The sequence below is a fragment of the Pinus tabuliformis genome, chromosome X (genome assembly GCF_031772625.1).
Source record: "Pinus tabuliformis cultivar Carrire ecotype Pingquan chromosome X, CPIR1, whole genome shotgun sequence".
Lineage (NCBI taxonomy): Eukaryota > Viridiplantae > Streptophyta > Pinopsida > Pinales > Pinaceae > Pinus > Pinus tabuliformis.
This window is the reverse complement of record NC_142308.1, coordinates 941,977,431-942,001,362: the sequence shown is the minus strand read 5'-3', so window position 1 is coordinate 942,001,362 and position 23,932 is coordinate 941,977,431. Positions and strand designations below refer to the sequence as shown.

Sequence of the window (23,932 nt, the reverse complement as noted above, 5' to 3'; positions counted from 1 at the left end):
GGTCTTATTAGACACTCTCACGTCATGTCCGTGATAGTGGGCAAGGTCCTATGGGACAATCTCACCCCATGTCAAGCAATAGGTGAGATACCACTTACCAAGCAACAACCATTCCATGATGCAATCAATGGGAGAGATACCACTTGCTATACAAGGTAAGGATCACAACCATCTGATTGCTCACTAATCTTCCCAACAATGACCCTCCAAAGTCATGTGGTAGAACCCCTACATCATAATCAACTTGGGTGAGATAGCTGACTTACCAAAGGTAAGGATCACACACCCCCAAGAACTCTCTCAACCCGTTGGCCAGACAGGTAGCGGTAATCCCAACAAGCCCAGCTTGTGGGTATGATGCCAACTGGGGCATACTTTGCATAGACCAAGATAGGGGGAAGATAACCGACTTCTCAAAATAGACAAGGATCACACACACCCTATGGGTGACAATAGGGGAGATACCCAACCTACTGCAAGAGTAGGGATCACACACACCTATTATCCATACTTCCCTCAACCCCAGGAGCCTTCCATCTCAATTCCTCACCCTGGGAGCTCAGACAGGGGGGGAAGAGCTAGCTTAGTGTTCTCGATCAATCCTGCTCTCTGTAGATCAAAAAATATCATCGTTATCATATCTAGAATCGGCTTGAACAACTTACTGAAGAGTTCAATCATCATGTCTCAATAGCAGCCAACAATCTCCTATTCATATAGGACATCAAATCAAATATTATATTAGAACAAATATATATCACACAAAGGATACCTTATTCATCCTCCCTCTCATGAAGATAGCAACCACAAGCCTAAGCTTGTCTCATACAGCAACACCAACTGAAGATGTCGCAGTCCCAGCTATATACGAGATTCTCTGCCAATTGGATCCCACTAATTATTATCGCAATGTATCCCTGTCATATCCAAAATATGCTCAAGCAACTCTTCAAAAGCTTCTTCAACCCGTCTCATAGCTAGCCATGCCAGTAACATTGTACTCAACCTCGGTCATGCTTAGTGCTATGGACTTTTCCATCAAAATATCATGGCAAATCTCATACTAAAGCAACATCCAAATGTACTCATCTCATCAATAACGATCCCAATCAGCATCAGTACATCCATGCAGTCACATATCATAGGAAGAATATCTCAGACCAAAACTTGATTGTCCCATGCAAATATCTCGAAGGGTGCTTGGCGGCAAATCAGTGTGTATGAAGAGGCTCAATCACGAATTGACTCAAATTCTATGCAAAACATATAAATATACAAACAGGGGTTTACACAGAACGTCAATTCTTCATTCAACTATCGGTTGCCAAGGAAGGTTTAACAATATTTCTTCATAACTTCTTAGAATTCAATCAGAGTGTCCAACGATTTTCATTCCACTTTCCTTAATAGCTTCACAATATAAATTTTCTTTTCCAACTTTAGAACATAATTCATCATGCCATAATTCTTCATTTCGAACTTCAGAAGCCATCTCCCTCTTACTTTGATCATCAGAGGCTCATTACCTATCAAGAATAGACCATCGGCATATATAAATCAAAATCAAAGTCATACCTTGGACTTAAGTAGAGGTTTGGATTTTCAAATCTTCCTGGCTTCACGAGGTAACTGTCAATGTGGACATACCAGGCTCGAGAAGCTTGCTTCATACAATGCATTCTATAAACATAACACTTGACCAAACCAATATGCTTAGCCTTACATAAATCAATACTATGCAATCAAATCAACTAAGTCATCTTATCAAGTCTTAGATGTCAGATCAAAACTAATATCAAAATCATAAAAGCTTTTGTGACAAACTCTTCGGACCCAATACTAGGTAGAGCTCACATCCAAATACCAAGTCATGACTTCATCTATTGTCATGTCAACAAATTGTTATTAAGCAATATCAAATTTCATCAAGCCATTCATATAATCATAACATAAATTATCTATGTCATTAGATGCAAATGCATATATCAAGGATAAGTCATGACTGTTTATACTTCAACCAATGTGTCAAAGCCAATGAAGCCAATACAAAATCAATGCCAACATTAATCATTGAAAGTCACTACGCCCACATAACACTGTCATCAAGGCAAATCATCAGTTATCAAGTTAAAACCCTAATTTGTTATCATAGTGAGTTCAATTGGTCCATAACCCAAAACATATCTAGTCAAAGTTCTAAAGCATCATCAATCATCCAAGCTAATATGCTCATTTATACTAAGTCAAGCCAATAAGCCAAATCTTGTCAAACCCTTGCAATTGTTATCAAATACTATCATATACTAGCTTCAATGATCAAATCAAAATAACATAGTAACATGCATATGTTGGTCCCCTGCAATACACAAGTTTAGTCGACACCTTCAAATTTCTATAGTAAGTCAAATATTCAAACTTCCCTACTCATACATCATTTTATTGTCTGCTCCATGTCTATAGGACTGTCATACTCCAGGTGCACTTCTGATTTCGTGCATGAGGCTTCAGATTTTGTGACCTACAGGGAAAACCGCACGAATAGACCTTCTTTAGTGTGGTTGTGAGGCTTATAACCACACTGATAAGCTTGCTTTTGTGCGGTTGGCGCTTAGACTAGGGGAACTCTCTATTCTTAGACCCAGACTTGTTGCAGACCAACAATATCAAATATTTGTCTATTTATGTCCAGAAAACTTATTTCAACAATAAAGAATCTTCCATATATTCAATGAAAATGATAATAGGTGTAGGGATCTTATGAAGAATCTCCCTCTTAATGAGTAGCCACTTTAGACATCATCATTATCTACCTATCTATCATAATACTGTCTTTTAGATCATGAAATCCAACTATATTAGGTTCTAACACATATGTTAACATGTCAACATCAGCTACTTCATCATCACATATGAACATGACATCAATTTTTTATCAAGAGCTAGAATCTTATGATTAGGGCAGCCGAAAGATTATAATCACCAAATCACAACCATCAAGTTAGGGCATCCAATTTTACCATATGTCATAATTATTAAGCTAACCAAGGTCAACAAGAAGATATTGAATATCAATCTTATTGTTACACTTCTATCATCATGGTTACCATGCTTGTTACAAGCATTATCAATAGTACTATGCTGCAAGAAACGTGGGGTAGGAGGGCGTTTCCATACGGAAACGAGTACGAAACGCTGAAACGCGTTTGGTACGGCCCTGAAACGCGTTTCAGGCCGTACTGCCACATTTCACGAAACTGAAACAGTCGTACTGCCACGTTTCACGAAACTGAAACGTGGCCAGTACGACCTGAAACGCGTTTCAGGGCCGTACGACCCATGTTTCAGCATTTACTTGTGTGTGTGTTTTTTTTTTTTTTTACTCTATTCTTACATTAGCCTAGTGACTTCTAGTTGCTTCCAGATGCTTGTCTAAAGTTATAAAAGTGAACTTTTGCCCTAGTGTTGATATGCAGTTCATGGTAATGTTAAATTCTTAGAGTAAAAGTGATATTCTCCTTTATTTTTCATTTTCATCCTTTTACTTAAATTTTTAACATTACCATGAAATGACTCAGGATATTTGAGAGTGGTTTCGCCCTCATTGGATTTCATATGGAGAAAGTAGAATTTTAGATCTCACTCAAAATCCAGCAGACTTATCTGTTTTTCAGGATTTCAGGATTGGGGGGATTGCAATGTTTCCATTGGATTTTATCATGTACTAGGGTATGGAACTTGTATTTAATCGAGAGAACAAAGCCCTCTATGCAGGGGAGACTCCCAATAATCAAGAGAATGTAGGGTACTAGGGTATGAAACTTGTATTTAATCAAGAGCGCTAAGGTCGTTCGACTATGTAGGAGGAGACTCCCAATCAAGCACGAGACAAAAAATTAGAAATTTCTCGTGGCTGATTTTGGATATTTCTATTTTCATTATGTGATTATTCAAGAGTAAATGTGATGTAAATTTAGATACTTATAGTTTATGCATTGACAATTGACGATTTTATCATAATGTAATAAGTTAGAATGTATCATATATGCTTTATGATTGCACATATTTCTTAAATGTCCTAATATATATATATATATATATATATATCTATATATATATTCGCGTTTCCCCGTTTCCAAAATTTGGGGAGGTCGCGTTTCGTATCGCTTCCCGTTTCAGAAACTCGTACTCGTTTCCCCGTTTCGTGCAACCTTGCAATAGTATCAATGACCATATATAACAATCAATGTGTTAGCCTTCTTTATGGGATCAGGAGATCCATCATGTCTAAAATTCATAGATGTTAGCCGAATATCAAGTATACCAATATCTCAAAAATCAATGTTTCTAGGTATTGTTACCACTCAAACCAGTAGGGGACCTAAAGGGGTTCCTAAGAGGGCTACTGCCAGGTTAAGGGAAACTGTGGAGGCTTAGCCCACTGTCACCACAGCTAAGTCTCCCTTTTCTTTACAAACTTTACCCGATGGAAGGAGTCCTGGTAGTGTAGAGCAATGTTGCACACATCGCGATCGGGATTTAATCGGCGCCGGGAAAAAATCGGAAAAATCGTTAAAATCGGGAAAAAATCGGGAAAAAATCGGAAAAAATCGTTTGGCACAAAAATATTCATTTTTTTTCATTTTTTTTCAATTTTTTTAATATCTAAACCATCTACAACATAAAATAAATACATTGACACATAAATATGATAAAAAAACTAATATATAAGATGTTCAATATCATTTCTAGCGCTAAAATCACACATAACATTGAATCATGTCCTGAATAGTAAGTCCTGAGTCCCAAGTCCAACTCAGCCTCAAAATATCAACAAAAAATATGATAATGTATCTCATCATGTCATAATGTCATATACAATAAAATGAAAGTCTAATCCTATTGATTTCCTCTGCCCCTCTTGCGAGAATATGGCACAGCTTTCTCTTTCCCTCTAGATGTAGAAGCTGGTGCCTGTGGTGGTGGAAATGGCAGTGGAGTCTGACGTGCTCTAGAAGCTGAAGAACTAGTAGTAGCAGCTACAAGAGGCTGAGGTGGACGGAGACCACGTCCTCTACTGGTGGTAGTGGTAGCCCGGGTAGCCCGGGTAGGCGGTGTCACCTCCTCCTCCTGCTCCTCCAACTCCTCCTCCTCCTGCTCCTGCTCCTGCTCCTGCTCCTCCTCCTCCTCCTCCTCCTCCTCCTCCTCCTCCCCCTCCTCCTCCCCCTCATCCTGCACTAACCAATCCTCAGTGGGATCCATGAGAGGCCTCTCGGTCTCAACCCTCCATTCAGCAGTGGTGTCAATCCCATCCAATGAGATGGCTTCCGTATCAGGTGTCTTCTCTAGTTGTTTCACCCACAATCGAAGATTGTAGTAGACATAGACCATGTCATTAAGTCTATGGGACTCCAACCTGTACAAAGTTCATGAAATAATAAATTAATAATTAATATTATAAAAAAAATATTGTTTAAAACTTTAATGAATTCAAAAATTTATTTGGAAATTTGCAATATTTTAAATGTTTAAGTGTTAACCTATTGCGCTTCTTGTTGTGTATTTTTTCAAATACACTCCAATTGCGCTCACATCCCGAGGAGCTGCATGTTTGGCTGAGGATGCGCACGGCAAGATTTTGCAAAAGGGGTACTCTGCCACCATACATCTTCCACCATGCGTCTACAACAAAATTACAAAGAAAATTTTAAATAAACATAAGAAAAAAATGGAATTTGAAGAAACAATGAAATTTGAAACAAAGTTACAAAGTACATACTACAAACTAAAAAATACCTGGGATTTTAACCGTCCTATCATTGATAGCCATCTCAAAGCCAAATGTGCCACCTGACAACTTATATTGCTCAATTTGTCTAGAGACCTCCATACGTTCTTCTGGAGTTTTCACCATCTTCTGGACACAGGTTAATAATCCTTCCACGACCTCAACATCAAAATTAAACCCACATGCATAAGAAAATGCAGGGTTCAGGAAAAGGCCAGCAACATGAATGGGACGATGGAGTGTGTTGTTCCATCGCTCATCAATGACCTTCCATAGAAGGAGTTGTCTCTGGAACCCATCATCTCCCTTGTCATCATAGTAGGACCGAATGGCTTCTTTGGCCCTATCCATGGCTTCATACAAATAGCCCATTGCGGGCTTCTCACCATCTACCAACCGAAGAACCTTTACCAAAGGTTCTGTGACAGCGCACACCTCCTGCACTCCCGCCCAGAAGTCTTCTTGGTATGAAACAAGTCTGCAGACGGCCTCTCCTTCTGGTTTGCGGCTCATTGGCGAAGAACGCCACTCCTCTGAAACAAACATTCTCTTCAAATCCCACATAGAATTCAAGAGGGATTGAAGAGATATGAAACTCGTCGCAAACCGTGTAATGGCGGGGCGCACCAACTCTTTGTTGTTGGTGCATTTTCTCATCAAGCTAAGCACAGATGTGTGATTGTAAATAAATTTTGTGATGGTTTTTGATGAGTCAACAGCCTCTTTGACAAAGGGAATTTTCCCTATGTCCTCTAACATCAAATCAATACAATGGGCAGCACAAGGTGTCCAAAATAAAGTAGGATGCCTGTCCATAAGCAATCTACCAGCAGCAACATAATTTGCAGCGTTGTCCGTTATGACTTGGACAACATTTTCTGCACCCACCTCCAAAATAAACACATCCAGCAAATCACATAAATTTTTTGCATCTTTGATTTGATGAGTTGCATCAACAGATTTGATAAACATAGTCCCCAAGGGACAACTAACCAAGAAGTTTATAAGGGTTCTCCCCTTTTGGTCAGTCCAACCATCTGACATAACAGTGCATCCTGTTTGTGCCCATGATGCCCTAAAATCCTCCAATCTTTGGGTGCAGTCACGCTTTTCATCTTGAAGAAGCCGGCCTCTGAAATCATGAAGAGAAGGGAGTTTGTACCCCGGGCCAACACTGGCAACAGCATCAAGAGTAGGTTGGAAAAATGGATTATTCCTTATAATGCTGAAAGGAATATCACTCCAGAGGAGAAATTTTGTCATCAACTTGTCAGCTTTTTCTTTTTCAGTTCTTTTCATCATTGAACCGATAGTTGGTTGTGAACCAGGTGTGGTTCGAGGAACAAAATATGATGATGCAGCAAACGGATTGACTGACGCTGCAGTAGAACCTGTGCCACTTGGCCCACTTCCTTCAACTGACCTTCTTAGTTGCCTTTTGAGTTCTTCTTTGGCGTCTCTAGTGTGCTCTAATTCTCCCAATGCTCTCATGGCTTTTTGGATAATTTCAGCATTTGTCTTTAGACAGGGCCCCACATCACGTCCAGGGATTTGTGCAAGGTGGAACTTCAACCTGTACACCCCCCGAATATTTCCTTTCCACACAACTTGCAAATCAAGTTTTGTCTATCATTCGGAGTTTTAGGGTCACCATATTCCCAGAAAGGATCCAATTTCCTTGGCATGTTTGTTTTTGAATTTTGAATTTGCAAACCTATGGAAAAATAAGGATTAGGAAATAGGAATTTAGGATTACATAAATGATAATAGTAAATAGTAAATACAAATTACAATTTAGCATTTGCAAAATTACAAGCTAATTATTTCCAAAATCCCAATTTGAATTTCTAAACCCAAAAAACAATGAAAAATCAAAAAAAATAAACAATGTTTAAAGAAAATGAGAAAATAAAAATCAAAAATTGGTTCTCATAGTCATAACAAATAACCCATCCCAAATCAATGAAAAATTTCTAAAAATTCTTTAAAAACAATGAAAAACAAAGTTTTTAGAGAACCAAAACAAAAAAAAATTAATCTACATACCTGGTTTATGGACAAATTCGCGATCTTGGCTTGGATTCCTCCTAAAATCGGCTCCCACAAGCGACGGCAACCCTCTCCCTCCCTTCTTCTCCTTCTCCTCCTTCTCCTCCGCGGCGGACTGCTGAATGAATAAACAAAAAATCGATTTTACATATAAAACCCCCGCTGCCCGCGCCTCCCGCGATTTTTTCCTTAAAAATCGCGATTTTTTCGAAAAAATCGCGATTTTTTAAAAAATCGCGATTTTTTCGATAAAAATCGTTAAAAAAAATTTCCGCCGATTTTTTGGATAAAAATCGCGATTTGAATCGGCATTTTGAAAAAATCGCGATTTTCCGATTTTATCGCGATTAAATCGCGATGTGTGCAACACTGGTGTAGAGATTCACTTGTAAAGTAGATGTCAATGGATACGTGAGGAGTGACCCTGAAAACCCTTTCCCAAGAATGGAGTGAAAAAAGGAACTTGCTTGCTCTTTAAGCAAGGGACTTGGTCCACCAGGGGTAAGGGGTGAGGATTGGAGGGTTGAGGGAGAAAGAATAGGCTTATAAAGCATTTTCTCAATCCCTATAATCCTTGGAAACTTCGATTCTCAAGTGGTCTTTGGCAAATAGTTTTTATGGAGAAGTGGGACCACACAGGGCCAAGTGGACCCAACCCATGTTCGGGGATGGAATCTAGCAACCAATGATGTTCCTATCCTAGACAAGGTGAGGGGGAAGGACCAAACAAGAATATTCACTTTAAAAGGTTGAATTGATCCTATTAGTGTCTAGCCTTAGGCATGCCTACGCAAGATTCGGTCCTAGAGCTAGGGCTTGGGACTCCCGGAGATTCCACTATCAAAATGGCCTCAAATTTGGAGGATAAGGAAGGAACCCACCAGCACAGGAACCTAGAGGAGATCGAATTTTTTTCCTTGGGCCAATTGTTGGGAAATTGATGCCCTAGGTGACCTAATGGGTCTAGACTTGGGGAAGAAGGGAAAAATGGTTAAAAAGGGGGTTGGAATGATCACCCTTTCATGGGATCAGTGCCTAATCCACTTGGAGATATAGAGTCAAGGATAATGATGAGAAAGAACTTGGTTTCTTGATCAAGGAGGCCCAGAAAGTCAACTTCGTCCAACGTTGAGAGAAAGAAAAGAAAATTGACCTTCAAGCATTTATACTTCAAAGCAAATGATGCAAGCTTATTGAGACAAATAAATCTCTAGGACATTTCATTCATATAACATTGGCCCATACATTAAATTAGCTAAAACATGCTTAATTCCACATTTCAATTATGCAACAACTAGCCTTAATTGTAGCAGTATACAACAACAAGAATAACCACGTCAAAATTTACTTACAACGTTATAAAATATATCCAACGAATGTTTCATTTGCAAATAAGAAGCTCCAAGATAGAAATAGCCCAAATCCATACATCAAAATTCATCCATCCTCCAAAATAATCCACCAAGGAAAAAAATGTGAAGTTCTCTAAAGATAGAGAGATCCCAAGTCAAGTGATGATACAAATGAATGTATCTAACATCAATATATAGCCTCCTAATGAGTTCGAATTAGCCTATGGGCCCCTAAAGATAAAATAATGTGAAAATAATAACTCCTAATGGTGACAAGCCCACCACACTAGCTCATAATGTAAAAACAAGCCTCACAAGGGGCCAAATAATGGTGTATGCATGTCATAGCGCAGGCTCAATAACATCCTGAAGTGCAATATTGAGGAATAAATTCCTCGGAATATGATGGACAAGGAGGTGGCCCCTTGTTCTCCAAGTAGTAGGCCTGTGGTGCTCTAAGTGGATCTGAGGGCACGTCAATGACCCCATGGGTCTCCATATGAAGTGGGGATGTCAATAGATCCTCTAAAATGGTCCAAGTGGTGGGATGAACGTTGCCATGACATCGTACAAGTGCTGGGATACCTTCCAAGATTGTGGGGCTCCTGTGGGGGCCTGTTGGGCATAGTGTACCACCATCGTCCCAAAAGTGGATCGCTAGTAGTCTCTGAACATCCATGAAGATCTGTGGAGTGTTGTCTGCTGTTGTGGAGGCCCATGGCTCTCTATGCACACCCTACATGTGCCAATGTGGACCTCTGGGGGTTAGGATCCCATATAGGGAAGCCAAACCCAAATGGAAACCACCTGCAATCCTGCATAAGATCCAATGCGTCCCCTAGGCTTCCAGTACAATCAGTCATTAAAATAATTAGGTAAAGGAGCTTACAAACCATGGATAACAAAGTGGGCACTTCATAATGGCATGTCCTTCATAGTGGGCTTTGGCATGTGCTAGTTTCTCCAAACTCCAAAGGGGGTTAGCCAAGGACCTTATTAGGTGGTTTCAGCGCTTCGAGGGGATAATATGTCCAAGGTACATCCTTCTAATGGGGGTGGCAACTGACAAATAGGTGAGATGGGATAGGGAATGAGGGGGGCAGCCCTAGGTCACATAATGCGGCATAGGGATAGCTAGCAAAGGGGAAAACAACACTTATGTATATAATGTATAGGAGGGAACAGTCGTGGTACATGAGGTGCCCAGCCTTGACTTTTCCACCCTTCTTTATATGCCTTTTTCCTTTTATGAATTTTCTTTAATTAACTGCTTGGGGCTCAAAGGATGAGAGCATGATGTGTATAATATAGTAGTGATTACCCCTTTTGAGGTAGGGGGATTCATTGCCCTTCAGGGGTTGGGACAAGGATGGGTTCCTGAATGATAAAGGAGGCTCATCTAGGGCTTATGGAACTAGGGTGATGGCCATGGATGGGGTATAGCTCATGTCTCGGCTTTTGCCCACGTGCTAATTATTTTTTTCCTGACCATCTTTTGCATTTTGTGGTACCACTTCCTGTTAAATGTGACCAATTATGCTTTTTTCTTTTTCTTTTAACTGCTTCAACCTCCGGGACATCATTCTAGGCTTGACCGGAGGTGGGGGCAAGGGGATAGGGAGGCTGGCCTTATGTGGACCCGGAGTGGAAAGGGAGTAACATATGCGGATAAACAAGCAGGACCACAAACCCAAAGTCGGGGTTTCCCAAGTAGTACCACCCTAGAACCAAATGGTCAATAAAGGAGATCACATGGGACTAAGATCCAAGGGTAACAACCAAAAGAGATCAGGGGGCCAAGAGCACAAACTAAGCCCACCCTTTCCGCCAAATCACCCCATTAATCCATACCCAAAAGTCTCCATGCTAAGTGTTGAAGTTTCTAAGTCTACCAGTTAGAAACCCTCCATGCACTTTACTGATTTATTCCTACCTACTTGTTCCGTTACTTAACAAGTTATTTACACTGAAAATAAACACTAGTGCATGCTCAACATATTACAGATCATCAACTGTGTCAGGCCAGGCAGTAACTCCAATAGGCAGTAAAACTGATTCGATTTATTTCATTAAGTATGCTATTGTTATATACAAAAGGGTGTGACTGCTCAGATCATCTCCTGATGACTGTTCACATTCCTAATTTAACTATTTACATAAATTCACCCAATCGTGAGGATTAGGTGTCAACATTTCCCCCCTTAATCTGAAGGGATGTTGGTGAGTCCAAGCATCGTTCTGAACCTTTCAAGCTTTTCTCTTCCAAGCGCTTTGGTGAAGATGTCTGCAATTTGCTCATTTGTGGAACAATGACAGAGATGGATTGTTTTGGCCTCAACATGATGTCGGATCAGATGATATTTAGTATTGATGTGCTTTGTTCGATCATGGAACTTTGGGTTCTTGGCCAACTTTATTGCAGAGGTGTTGTCAATCATGAGTGGAGTTGATTGTACTTGTTTTACCTACAAATCTTCAAGAATTTTCCAGAGCCACACAATTTCTTTTGTTGCTTCAGCTGTTGCCACGTATTCTGCTTTTGTTGTGGAATCTGCTGGAACTGATTGTTTGCGTGATCTCTAGAAGACAACTCCTAATCCAAGACTCATAGCATATCCTGAAGTAGATACCCCAGTTTCTTTGTCTCCATCGAAGTCCGAATCAGAGTATCTGATCAAACTAAAGTCATCCACCTGTGTGTACTTGATTCCAAAGTCTTGAGTTCCCTTCAAGTACTTTAGAACTCTTTTTGCAGCAGACCAATGTCCCTCACAAGGCTTTGGCATAAACCTGGAGAGGATTCCAACAACAAATGAAATGTCTGGTCTGGTAGTAGTAAGGTAGTTGAGACTTCCTACAAGCTGTCTATACTTTGTTGCATCCTCAAATTCCTTTCCTTCAATAGATGTGAGCTTTAAGTTTTGTTCCATTGGAGTAGTAAGAGGATTGCACTCTGTCATGCCAAATCTATTTAACAAATCTCCAATGTATTTCTTTTGAGAAAGAAATATGGTCTTTGGATGTTGGGTTACTTCAATGCCAAGATAGTAATGAACATAGCCCAAATCAGTCATTTCAAAACTTTTCCCCAATTCCTTCTTTATGGATGAAATGTAGCTCTCATTGTTCCCTGTCATTAAAGATCATCTACATATACCACAAGATATACAACTGTTTTGCCAACTTTCTTGACAAATAAAGTTGCATCATCAAGATCAAAATGATTGAAGTTGAGTTTCAGAAGATGCTCAGTTAGTTTTTCATACCAGGCTCGCGGTGCTTGTTTGAGGCCATACAAGGACTTCACAAGTTTGCATACTTTATGTTCATGTCCTTTCACAACAAATCCTTCAGGCTGGGACATAAAAACATTCTCTTTTAGATCTCCATTCAAGAAGGCAGTTTTTACATCCATTTGATGGACTTTCCAACCGTTTTGAGCTGCTAGTGCAAAGAGTGTCCGGATGGTGGCCCATTTTGCTATGGAGGCAAAAGTTTCCTCATAATTGACCCCTTCCTTCTGTGCAAAACCTTTTGCCACAAGCCTAGCTTTGTGCTTGTCAAGTGAGCCATCAACTTTGTACTTGTTCTTGTAGACCCACTTGCAGCCAATTGGTTTGGTTCCAAATGGAGGATCAACCAGCTTCCAAGTGCCGTTCTTTATGAGGGCATCATACTCCTTTTGCATTGCTTATTTCCATTCATCATGAGAAGCAGCTTCTTTGAAGGAAGTTGGTTCAAAATCTGTACACAAGTTCAATTCACAATCATAAGAAACATCCATATCAACAGGTGAATTAGAGTCATCTACATCACCTCCATTTTGTCGGTTTGAATTTCTGGTCCCTATTTTTCCAATTTCATCGAGATGAACACTTCCAAGTGTCTTTGTCAGCCACTTTGGGGGACCTTTCTGAGATGGTCCAGGCTGTTCTGTTGATTGAGTTGGGACTGAATCAAGATTGAGTCTCCCAATTCTATCAATTACATCACTTAAAGCATCATCCGTTGTTGGAGTTTCATTCGGGGGAGAGTGTTCTTCAGAAGAAGATTCCACATGTTGATCTAGAATAGGAATCCCCCCTTCAAGATGTGGAATCTGATTATCAAATTCTTGAAATGATTTTGTTTTTGCAAATCTATCCAAGCGATCAAGTTGCCACTCAACAACATTGTCAGATTTGGATGATTCAAGAAAAATTACATCTCTAGATACAACAAACTTTTTATTTACTTCATCATAGAGGCGGTATGCTTTGGAGGTGTTTGAATACCCCAGGAAGACACACTTACGACTTCTAGCGCCAAGTTTGTTTCTATGTACCTTTGGTATCAAAGCATAACAGGTGGAACCAAAGACCCTGAGATGTTTTACCGAAGGAACATGTCCATACCACAATTCATAAGGAGTCTTGTTTCTTATAGCATTAGATGGACATCTATTCTTTATATAGGCAGCACATAGAACAGCATCAGCCCAAAACATTATCTTTACATTTTTGAAGAAAAGCATGGATCGTACCATATTCAAGATTGTTCTATTCATTCTTTCAGCTACACCATTATGTTGGGGATTATAAGGCACAGTTGTTTGATGTTTGATCCCATGTTGGCGAAGATAGTTTTCAAATTCATTTAATGTATATTCTTTTCCATTATCAGTGCGAATAGACCCAATATGAGATTGTGCATCATTTTCAATCCATTTATGAAAATTCTTGAATGTTTAGAAAGCATTAGATTTGTTCTTCAATAAATAAACCCAACACATTCTGGTGTAGTCATCAATAAATGTCATGATATATTTATTTCCATTTGCAGAAGGAAAAGGCATTGGACCACATAAATCTGAATGAATGAGTTCAAGCTTCCTATGTGCTCTTGAATGTGAATCATGAAAAGACTATTTGCTATGCTTTCCTAGAATGCAAACATCACATTGCTTAAGTTTCCTAGGAATTGTAAGCAAACCAGCAACACCATTTTTCTTCAATAAGCAGAGACTGTCATAGTTTAAATGTCCAAATCTAGCACGCCATAATAAACTTGATGGAAGTGTACCTTCTTCATGATGAGAAATATATGAGAAATGTTGTGCATGAGCAGAGGTTTCTTGCAGTTTGAGAAGCCTTTCTTCTTCTATTCCCCTCATGACAAGTGAGTGGTCAGATGCTTTTCTTACCTCAAGCTTGCCATCAAACATATGAATGGAGTGAACTTACTGGTGGATGTGGACCAAGGACAACAAGTTTCTCTTGAGCTGTGGGAGATATAGAACATGATCCAGAAGAAAGTCTGGAAGACCAGGCAGTTTAAGCCTGATTGTGCCAAGCCCTGATGGCTTGATTTTTGATTGATCTGCAAAGTACACTGCTCCATCAACATTGTTAGTAAAATTTTCAAAAAAATCTTTTCTATGAGTCATGTGATAGGTTGCTCCTGAATCAAGCAACCAATCATTTTTCCAAGAAGCAAGTGAAGCATTAAACAAATCTTCATTTACTCCAATGTGACATTGTGCCTCAACATAGTGAGCGGATTCAATCTGTATCACCAGTTTTACCTTTTTGTTGGTTTCTTTTCTGCTCAATTTTGTCCCATGGTAGCTTGCATGTAGAGGCATCATGTGATCCATTTCTTTTGCAGCAAATACAGTGTAAATCTGCCTTTTCTCCTTGAGAATGTCTGCCCCCCCTGCCTCTGAAATATCTTCCTCTTCCTCTTCGTCCACATCTTCCTCTTGTAGAATCTTGAGCAGGATGCTTTTCTTTATGAGCAAGGCACACAGTCTTTTCAGAAGATTCAGGGGCTGTCTTCTTTCCGAAAGCTCTCTCTTTCAGCAAACTTTTTCACAAGAGAGTCAAAGGTTATATCTTTAAGATTTCCATTTGCTTGCAATGACTCAAGATAATTGGAGTAAGTAGGATAAAGTGCCTTGAAAAAAGCAATAAGAGGAATATCCAATTCAACCTTAGTGGATTTGATATCATGCATTATAGACTTTACTTCAGATGAAAGAGCAAGAGAATCATTATTTTGCAGTTCAAGAGTGAAGAGTTTAATCATGAGTTGGACAACTTCAAGTGCAGAATGTGAGTCATAGAGTTCTTTCAGCTTTTGTAGGGCTTCAAAGGCAGTTGAATATGACAAAATATGGCGACTCACCTCTTCATTTACAGATGCTGTGATTAATGCATAAGCTTTGTTGTTCTTGTTTTCCCAAATGACGAGCTCTTTGTCTAAGGTAGGCTGTATTGGGTCATTGTCTCCTTCTCCGACACACACTCCTTTCCACAACTCATTGAAGATGAGGGTGTGTTTTATCATCCGGGACCATTCAGGATAGTTCTCCTTGCCAGTGAGAACTATTCCTACCATGGATATGATTGAATGCATTCTGTAAAAAAAACTTCTGCTGATAGAATAATACTTCTGATGGCAAAAAAAATGTGCTCTTGTGGAGAAAAAAAAACTTTTGCTGCTAAAAAAATGATTCTGATATGAAAGTGTATTCAAAACCATCCAAAATCTGAGCAGGGATAGAATTCTGCTACGCCATTTATATATCATTGACCATTGAAAGGAATGCTGATAACCATGCTATCACTATCATAAAAATCTTCACCGCATATAACTTTTTAATCCATTATATGCCATGTCCATCATATAAAGGCAATATGGAAAAAAATAACACGCATTTGAAGTGATATACGGTCATAGTTTAAAATTTTAACACCAAAAAAGGAACGCCCAACGAATATGGGGTTTCTCCACAGGAAAAATAATGCAGCCAAACACTAACCATCATCTCGAAATCTATTGAAATATGCTTCGTCGGCCACCAGGCAAATTTTATGTCATCGCAGGTGTGGCAGCGGCCCTAGGGTTTCATTTTATGCTCGACCCTTTCTATAGCAGAAATGACAGACAATTTGATGGTCCAACCGGGAGTTGTTATTCATATCCTCATCACGACAGCTTCCAGTCTCAGCGAGACAGCTGCTACAGGCTATGGAAGCAGCTGGATGATGCCTATGATGCCAGAGAACGGCGTCTTTCAATGAAGGAAGAGGATCTTGCCAGGCGAGAATAGGTTGTTCGAACCCGGGAAGAACTTTTTACACACTGGACAGCACTTTCACAAGCTGAAAGATTGGAAATTGCTTATATCAGGCAACAAGCTATAATGGACATGGAGAGGCCGAAGAGTATTATCGATCACTATTTTATATAAAACAAGGTGCATCTGCTGGGATAAATCCGTCTCGACAAGTTCTTGGCATTTCCTAGAAAGTCGAACGCTATATTCTTGGCATTTGAAAAATGCAAGGTTAATTGCGTCCGCAGTATACTCGGCTTTCACCTGAGAGACCTGGGTTCAAGTGCCGATAGCGGAAAGAGATCATAGAATCAAAAAAAAAAATTGTTTTGTCAAGGCAATGCTCCATAATCAGCTTGCTCAGGGCTCTAGATACCTGATTCAAAAGCCACGACAGTCACAACAGCATTTTCAAGGGAATATGGCAGACAGAATTTGAATGTAACTGATAGACAGCGTTCAGAGAATATGAAATGTTTATGGAGTCTGAGCGTATTCAAATAAACAGGGCATAGGAATCATAAATAGAATATGTCAGGGCAGCGCAGGTGTGGTAGACAGAATGCAGGTATGGCAGACAGAATTATATGGAGAGCAGAGGAGCAGATCAGGAGTTACAAAGACATAAAGGCTAAACAGGGAGCTGGCTCTGATACCATGTCAGGCGAGGCAGTAACTTCAATAGGCAGTAAAACTAATTCGATTTATTTCATTAGGTATGCTATTGTTATATACAAAAGGGTGTGACTGCTCAGTTCATCTCCTGATGACTGTTCACATTCCTAATTTAACGATTTACATAAATTCACCCAATCGTGGGGATTAGGTGTCAACTAACTAAAGGAAACAGAAACAAGCACACAAAATGACACCGTTATTTTTGGACCAATGTCCTAGAAAAACCCAATGCGGGAAAACTGGTGCAGCTATCTGAGGGTTTTCTTATTAAGTAATTTCATAGTACAATCTGGGTGCCAAATCTAGCTTACCCAACAAAGAATACCCTTGGAAGTAGTACCTCTCAGTCTGAGACAAATGTCTCGGCTGAAACCCCAGATAAACCCTCTGACAGCTCCTTAGCTCCAATCTACCCCAAAAACCCCAACGTCTACCATTCTGGACTGCATCAGCCTCTCTTTGCCCATCGCTGGCCCCGCGTCACCCTGAATGGGTCTGCATCAGCCTTAGGAGGCCCTACGTCAGCCTTCTGGGCCTTTGCGTTAGCAACGCTGGCCTCTCTCAAGCACTGTGCTCCTCCTGGCTATCTCACATGCCCTGGCTGCTACTGCGTCACTCTCTCTGGCTCCTGCGCTGATCTCCTGGCACTATCTCTAGCTCTCTCTCTGTACTTAATGCCCCTCAGCTGCAACTCCGATCACTAATTCTATCTCTCTTATGAAACCTTGCTCTAGAGAATAGAATCACTGATCATCTGGTGTGTTCTCCAAGTGACCCTCAAGCCTCCTCTTATACTTTTCTTGTTGACATATCAACGGCCGAGATTAAGTCCCTAATCAACGACTAAGATTAGATCTGGCTTGATCCATGTCTTTTGGACCATTCTAACGCAGTTTTATATTAATCCACATTAATATTTTAATTTCCCTAAGTTTAGGCTTACAGAATCCATTAAAAATATTAATTATTTTAATATTTCTCAAACTGTTTAGAATCTGCCCACAACCTTTCTGGGTATTGGAGACCTCATGTGCCCCAACCTCTCCACCAAATTTCGTGGCTAGAGCACATCCGATACTACTCCAAATCAACACTCCCTCTTAGCGAGGCCTATGCTCTAGCAATACTCCTCACTGAGTATCACCTTGATCATCTGGCATCGGTCCCTATGCCGATGCTAGGCCTGCTGCCCACCATCCTCTACACTACTGTATCCTGTACTGCTTCCCATGGTTCTGGCACTACCACTGCTGCATCTGTACAACAACTCCCCCTGCGTCCGTGCTGTTGCTGCTCCTTTCTCCCAACACTGCATCCGCACTGCAACTCCTCTCATCATGTTGCATTGTGCTGCCCACTGCTGCATTGCAACTCAGTTAATGAGAAGTAAGTAACTGATCTCCCAACTCTGACCTCCCTGTTGGGCTAGAGACCCTCTTAGTGCTGAAGCTCCCTCTGTCGTTGACAAGTGCTCCCTCTCTGACCTTTGCGCTACTGCAACAACTCCCTACATCTCATGCCATTGCACCCCTCTCTGTGCCATCCTGCACTGATGCAACACTCCCATGCCTCTCACACTGTTGCAGCCTGATAGCCTCGCATTGTCTCGGGACTCCTACACTGTTGCTCTCTCTGCTACTCCATTTGCATCCATGTCTACCCACATCAGCCAATCTTGCTACTCCTCTTCGAGGCTCCTATAGCAAGGTCTAATCCAAGAGGCTGGGTACCTCAAGGATCCTGCCCCTCATCGCCTATAGTCTACTTGATTACAGCTCAATCTCTCCCCACTTCCACTCAAGTGGTGCATGTGCACTCATGGCACAGTCATCGTCTGTCTCCACTTCCTTTTCTACCCTTGTTGGTGATGCCTTAGTCTCGGAAGACTCTCCCTTACTCTTCTTCCTTGGACACTGGGTCGCATAATGACCCAGCTCCCCATAGTGGAAGCACTTGATCTTGGAGAGATCCTTCTTCTTCTATTTTTCTTGCTTTCCCTCAGATGCTAGGGCAACATCTTCCTCCTCTTCCTTTCTTACTCTGATCCCCTTACTGCTGCTACTCACCTTTGACTAATGTCTAATCTCTTCTTAGTGAAGAGCCACCACATCTCATCCCAAGGTGGAAGTGTCCCTCTGCCCAGTATACTTTGGAAAAATACCTCCAAGTCTTCTGAGATTGCATTCAGGGCTGTCCTCACCACTGTTGATAATATCGGCGATATATCGGCGATATTCGAAAATATCGCGATATTTTCAGCAAAACGATATATCGCCGAGAAAATATCGCGATATTTTCTGTTTTGAAAATATCGCGATATTTTCAAAATATCGGCAAATATCGGAAAATATCGGCAAAATATCGCGATATTTTGAAAATATCGGCAAAATATCGGCTATATTTAAAAATTTGAAAAAATTATTTTTTATGCTTGCTAATATTTGCCGATATTTTTGCCGATATTGCTGATAAGATATTTTCTGGACCCTTGCCGATATTTTGCCGATACCGATATTTTCAACACTGGTCCTCACCATCAATTCCTGATCCAGCGTGGCTGCTATGGCAATCAATTGATCTCGGATCTCATTTAGTCCTCCGAGGAAGGTGTCAATCGGTTCTTCCTTCCTCATCTGATATGACCTCAGCTGATTTTCTAGTAACATCCTTCTCTGCACAGAAGTATGCTGGTACAATTTCTTTAGGGCCTCCCACATCTCATTTGTCGTTTCCTTCTCAGCAATGTGTGGTACTACATGGTCCTTTACCCCATCAAGGATGATGCTCTTGGCCCTCGCCATTGCTTCCTCGTACTTGTCGTTCTCAGCTGGGTCGACTCGGATAGCTATCGTCTTCAAGGCGAAGTGCTTGACACAATTTCTATCAAGTACGGATAAGATTCTGGCCTTCTAGACTGCGAAGTTTGATGCTTCGTCCAGTCTGTCTTGGTCTCTTACACCATGTAGTGCCATGATGCTCTTCTACTTCCCTCCTGGAAGTTCTCGATGTGACTCCCTCTAAGTCTCAATTTCCCTCCTGGAAATCCTTCTGCCGATGTCGAGATGCCCCCTACTCTAATCGTCTGTGCAACCACACCACTAATCCGGATTTCTCGGCTAGAAACTCTCGGTAGCAACTCCCTCCTCTTGGCCTTTCCCTGTCAGGTACTGTTCTGACTACAGTACCTCACCAGCTCTACTCTGCAACTTTCCCACAACCTCCTAAACCCCAACAACCTGAAGGTGAGAGCTCCTAGGCTCTATGCAATCCTAGCACCAGTAACCTGACCTACTCAGCCAACTGCGTTAGCCCTCCTAGCTTCTGCGTGAATCTCCCTTTACCTCCCTTAACCTCTGTGTTGCCTCTTCCTGGCTCACCCTTGATGACGCAGGCACTGCGTCACCTTTCCATTGTTGTTGCTCTACTAGAAACAGTTTCTATCACTTGGGACAACTGCTTTTTGTTGCAATTGCTCCGCTCGGCTGATGTCCTTAGTTCTCCTATGATCTGCAACCACGCTCTGATACCATGTTGAAGTTTCTAAGTCTACCAGTTAGAAACCCTCCATGCACTTTACTAATTTATTCCTACCTACTTGTTCCGTTACTTAACAAGTTATTTACACTGTAAATACTGAAAATAAACATTAGTGCATGCTCAACATATTACAGATCATCAACTAAAGGAAATAGAAACAAGCACACAAAATGACAGTTATTTTTGAAACAATGTCCCCAGAAAAACCCAATGCGGGAAAACCGGTGCAGTGATCTGAGGGTTTTCTTATTAAGCAATTTCAGAGTACAATTTGGGTGCCAAATCTGTCTTACCCAATAGAGAATGCCCTTGGCAGTAGTACCTTTTAGTCTCAGACAAATGTCCCGGTTGAAACCCCAGATAAACCCTCCAGTAACTCCTCAGCTCCAATCTACCCCAAAAACCCCAGCGACTGCCCTTCTGGACTGCGTCAACCTCTCTCTGCCCAGAGTCAGCCCTACATCACCCTGAATGGGCCTGTGTCAGCCTTAGGAGGCCCTGTGTCAGCAACACTGGCCTCTCTGAAGCACTGCGCAACTCCTGGCTACCTCTACGTGCCCTGCGTGAGCCCTGGCTGCTATTGCGTCACTCTCTCTGGCTCCTGCACTGACATCCTGGCACTATCTTTGCCTCTCTATCTCTCTGTACTCAATGCTCCTCAGCTGCAACTCTGATCACTAATTCTATCTCTCTTAGCAAATCCTGCTCTAGAGAATAGAATCACTGATCATCTGATGTGTTCTCCAAGTGACCCTCAAGCCTCCTCTTATACTTTTCTCGTTGACATATCAACGACCGAGATTAAGTCCTAATCAATGACTAAGATTAGATCTAGCTTGATCCATGTCTTTTGAACCATTCTAACATAGCTTTATATTAATCCACATTAATATTTTAATTTCCCTAAGTTTAGACTTCGGGACTCCATTAAAAATATTAATTATTTTAATATTTCTCAAGCTATTTAGAATCTGCCCAAACACTTTCTGGGTATTGAAGATCTCATGTGCCCCAACCTCTCTACCAAATTTCGTGGCTAGAGCACATCCGATGCTACCCCAAATCAACAATAAGTAAACCCAATACTCAATTAGCAAATCACAAGACATACCTTTAGATTCGGGAGGCCCACCTTCAAACATATGATTAATACAAGTGGGTGAGTGATGCAGGAGCATTGCCTCAAAACTATCATTGTATTTTAGTAGACATAGGGGGTCTTGTATTTTCAAGGAAGTTGGATTCCTATGTATGTAATTATTAATGTTTTGAGTGGTTAAAGTAAGAATTAATTAGATAAGTGTGAGTGGTTAAAGTAGCAATTAACAAGAGCACGCAGAGTTAAGCTCAGGAGGGAGTCGCGCAACAGAACAGCGGAAGGATGAGAAACCCTGAAGTAATCCAAAACCACAGAAGAACATTGAGAAATGGTGTAAAATCCAAGTAAAGAGACGGACGAAGAAGTGAAGTGTTGATGCACAGTGGCCGTGGGATCTAGAAGATCAACGAACGAGATTTGTTCGTGATGGGCGGCCAGGATTAAGTCGCATAAGATGGAGCTAAGAAATGAATGGCAAAGATTCAATCTAAGTACTAGCGGAAGGAGAAAGGCGAGAATCGATCTGGACCGTCAGATCAACAGATCTGGTAGATCGACGGTGATCCACAACTGAGCGGGGGTAGAGAGTACGGGATGCCTGGATCGCGGTTGAAGGCCCGCAATTGTTATTAGTCGTCGATCGCTAAAGTTAATGCTTACGTCATAGTCCACTATGACATTAAACCTATAGTTAACCCACGTACTAGTTGGAGGGCTGCAAACCGTAGTATTTGTTGGCTTCCGTCATCCAACGGATATCAGCCATAAAGATGATCGGACGATAATCTCTGAGCAGACCCGAATTTTTATAGATCGAGGACTTATAATTCGTATCGGCTCCGTGAGGCGGTTAAAAATCGTGCAAATATCTGATGCGATATCATTACAGATCATCGAATCAAATGGGTTTTGATCTATGGCGCAGAATCATCGAGCAACTCTGTTGATCGGAAAGGACATCAACCGTCGGATTAAAGGTAAGATCAACGGTGGAGATTGAGCGATAAGACTTGTGGAGAGCGGACCCGAGAATTTTATGGATGTGGGTTTATTCTATCTGAGATCCGGCCTTAGGCATTCATGGTCAGGTTTCCATGTATGTCTGTGTATTTGCGCTGACTGTTGTTGTCCCAGTTTTTAAGGCAAAAGCGCTAATAGGAGGTTTATGGGTAAGTCCATGAATAACCATATTTATAGAGTGGGGTTGGTTATATATGTGCGGGCATTAAGGATTGATTAAAAGAGTAATGAAGGGAGAGTATAGAGTTTCGATGGAAAGAATGGATTAAGGGTAATCTGTGGTTAATAAACAAATCATTTTGCATGAGTAATGAAGGGGGCCTTAAACCGTTAAGTAATGAAGATTGACTCAACAGTGAGTTAAAAATTCCTGGGACAAACCAGATTTTGCATTTCATATTCATATTGTTGGTATGTGCAGGGATTTCCTGCGTCAGAGTGGTATCAGAGCTAGTTAAAGCTCTTTTTAATTAAAGCAGAATTGTGCAGAATACAAGTGTGATTGCAAAAGAAAGAGGAGATCAGGTTATTTGAATCTGATAAGTAGAAGACATGACATAAGATGAGAGTAAGTGATATTCTTAAGAAGAGATTGCAGAAGCATAAGGAAAGCACAGTAATGTTTGTTTTCTTAAGGAAAGCGGAGGTTCACTCAAATGTGAAGAATGGATAGAGACTGCTTGTGAAGCCATGCAAGTATTATTTTATTTAACTCTGGTTTGAGTTTTGTAGGTTTAAGATAGAGTAAATATTGATAGAAGCAGATAGACAAGGAAAGTTGATATGTTCTAAAGAACAAAGTGAATGAAAGACTAGATAAACAAGTGGCAGTGAACCTGAAGAATCCAGCTAAAGGTTGGGTAGAGAGGATAAGAGTGTTCTCAGAAGGAAGCTGAGCAAAAGCATTTTAAGGTGGCCATAAGAATTTGGCAGCAGCAAGCTTTTTAAAGCTTGGGAATAATCTTTGGTTTGAATAACATTGATACATAGGTGACAACAAAGGAAGGTGAGAAGATTGCAGCAACCTAGAGCAAGGAGTGCTCAATTGGTTCCAGAGGAAAGAACCAGAGAAATGCTAAAAGACTAAGCTCAGAGGAGAGAAGCTTAGTGAAGCATATGTAGCAAGAAGGAGACTTGTTACTGCAGAGGTATTGTTGTAGCTCACAAAGGAAATTCCACAAAGGATGTGAGTAGAATTGTTAAAGGATGAAGAAAGCTAGTAAGAGTTTCTGAGTGAAAGAAGAGGTGGTCAGAACCTAGTATTTCATTTGTGATTGAAGTACAAGAGGACAGTTGTGTTCTTAAAAGGTGCA

The 23,932-nt window shown here is 40.8% G+C and overlaps 2 protein-coding genes across 4 annotated transcripts in view; both read right to left on the bottom strand.

Annotated features, from left to right (window-relative positions):
• XRCC2 (homolog of X-ray repair cross complementing 2 (XRCC2)) overlaps positions 1–23,932 on the bottom strand; it is a 448,851-nt gene that overhangs the window by 25,897 nt on the left and 399,022 nt on the right. The gene's annotated exons all lie outside the window — the stretch shown is intronic.
• The window catches only part of LOC149142808 (uncharacterized), a 67,864-nt gene that overhangs the window by 742 nt on the left and 43,190 nt on the right, over positions 1–23,932 (bottom strand). Inside the window, exons 2-4 of the mRNA XM_089448544.1 lie at positions 5,794–6,673; positions 5,538–5,679; positions 5,119–5,413 (exon numbers count right to left, since the gene is read on the bottom strand). Coding sequence (XP_089304670.1) covers positions 5,119–5,413; positions 5,538–5,679; positions 5,794–6,673 — 1,317 coding nt within the window. The remainder of the gene's footprint in view (positions 1–5,118; positions 5,414–5,537; positions 5,680–5,793; positions 6,674–23,932) is intronic.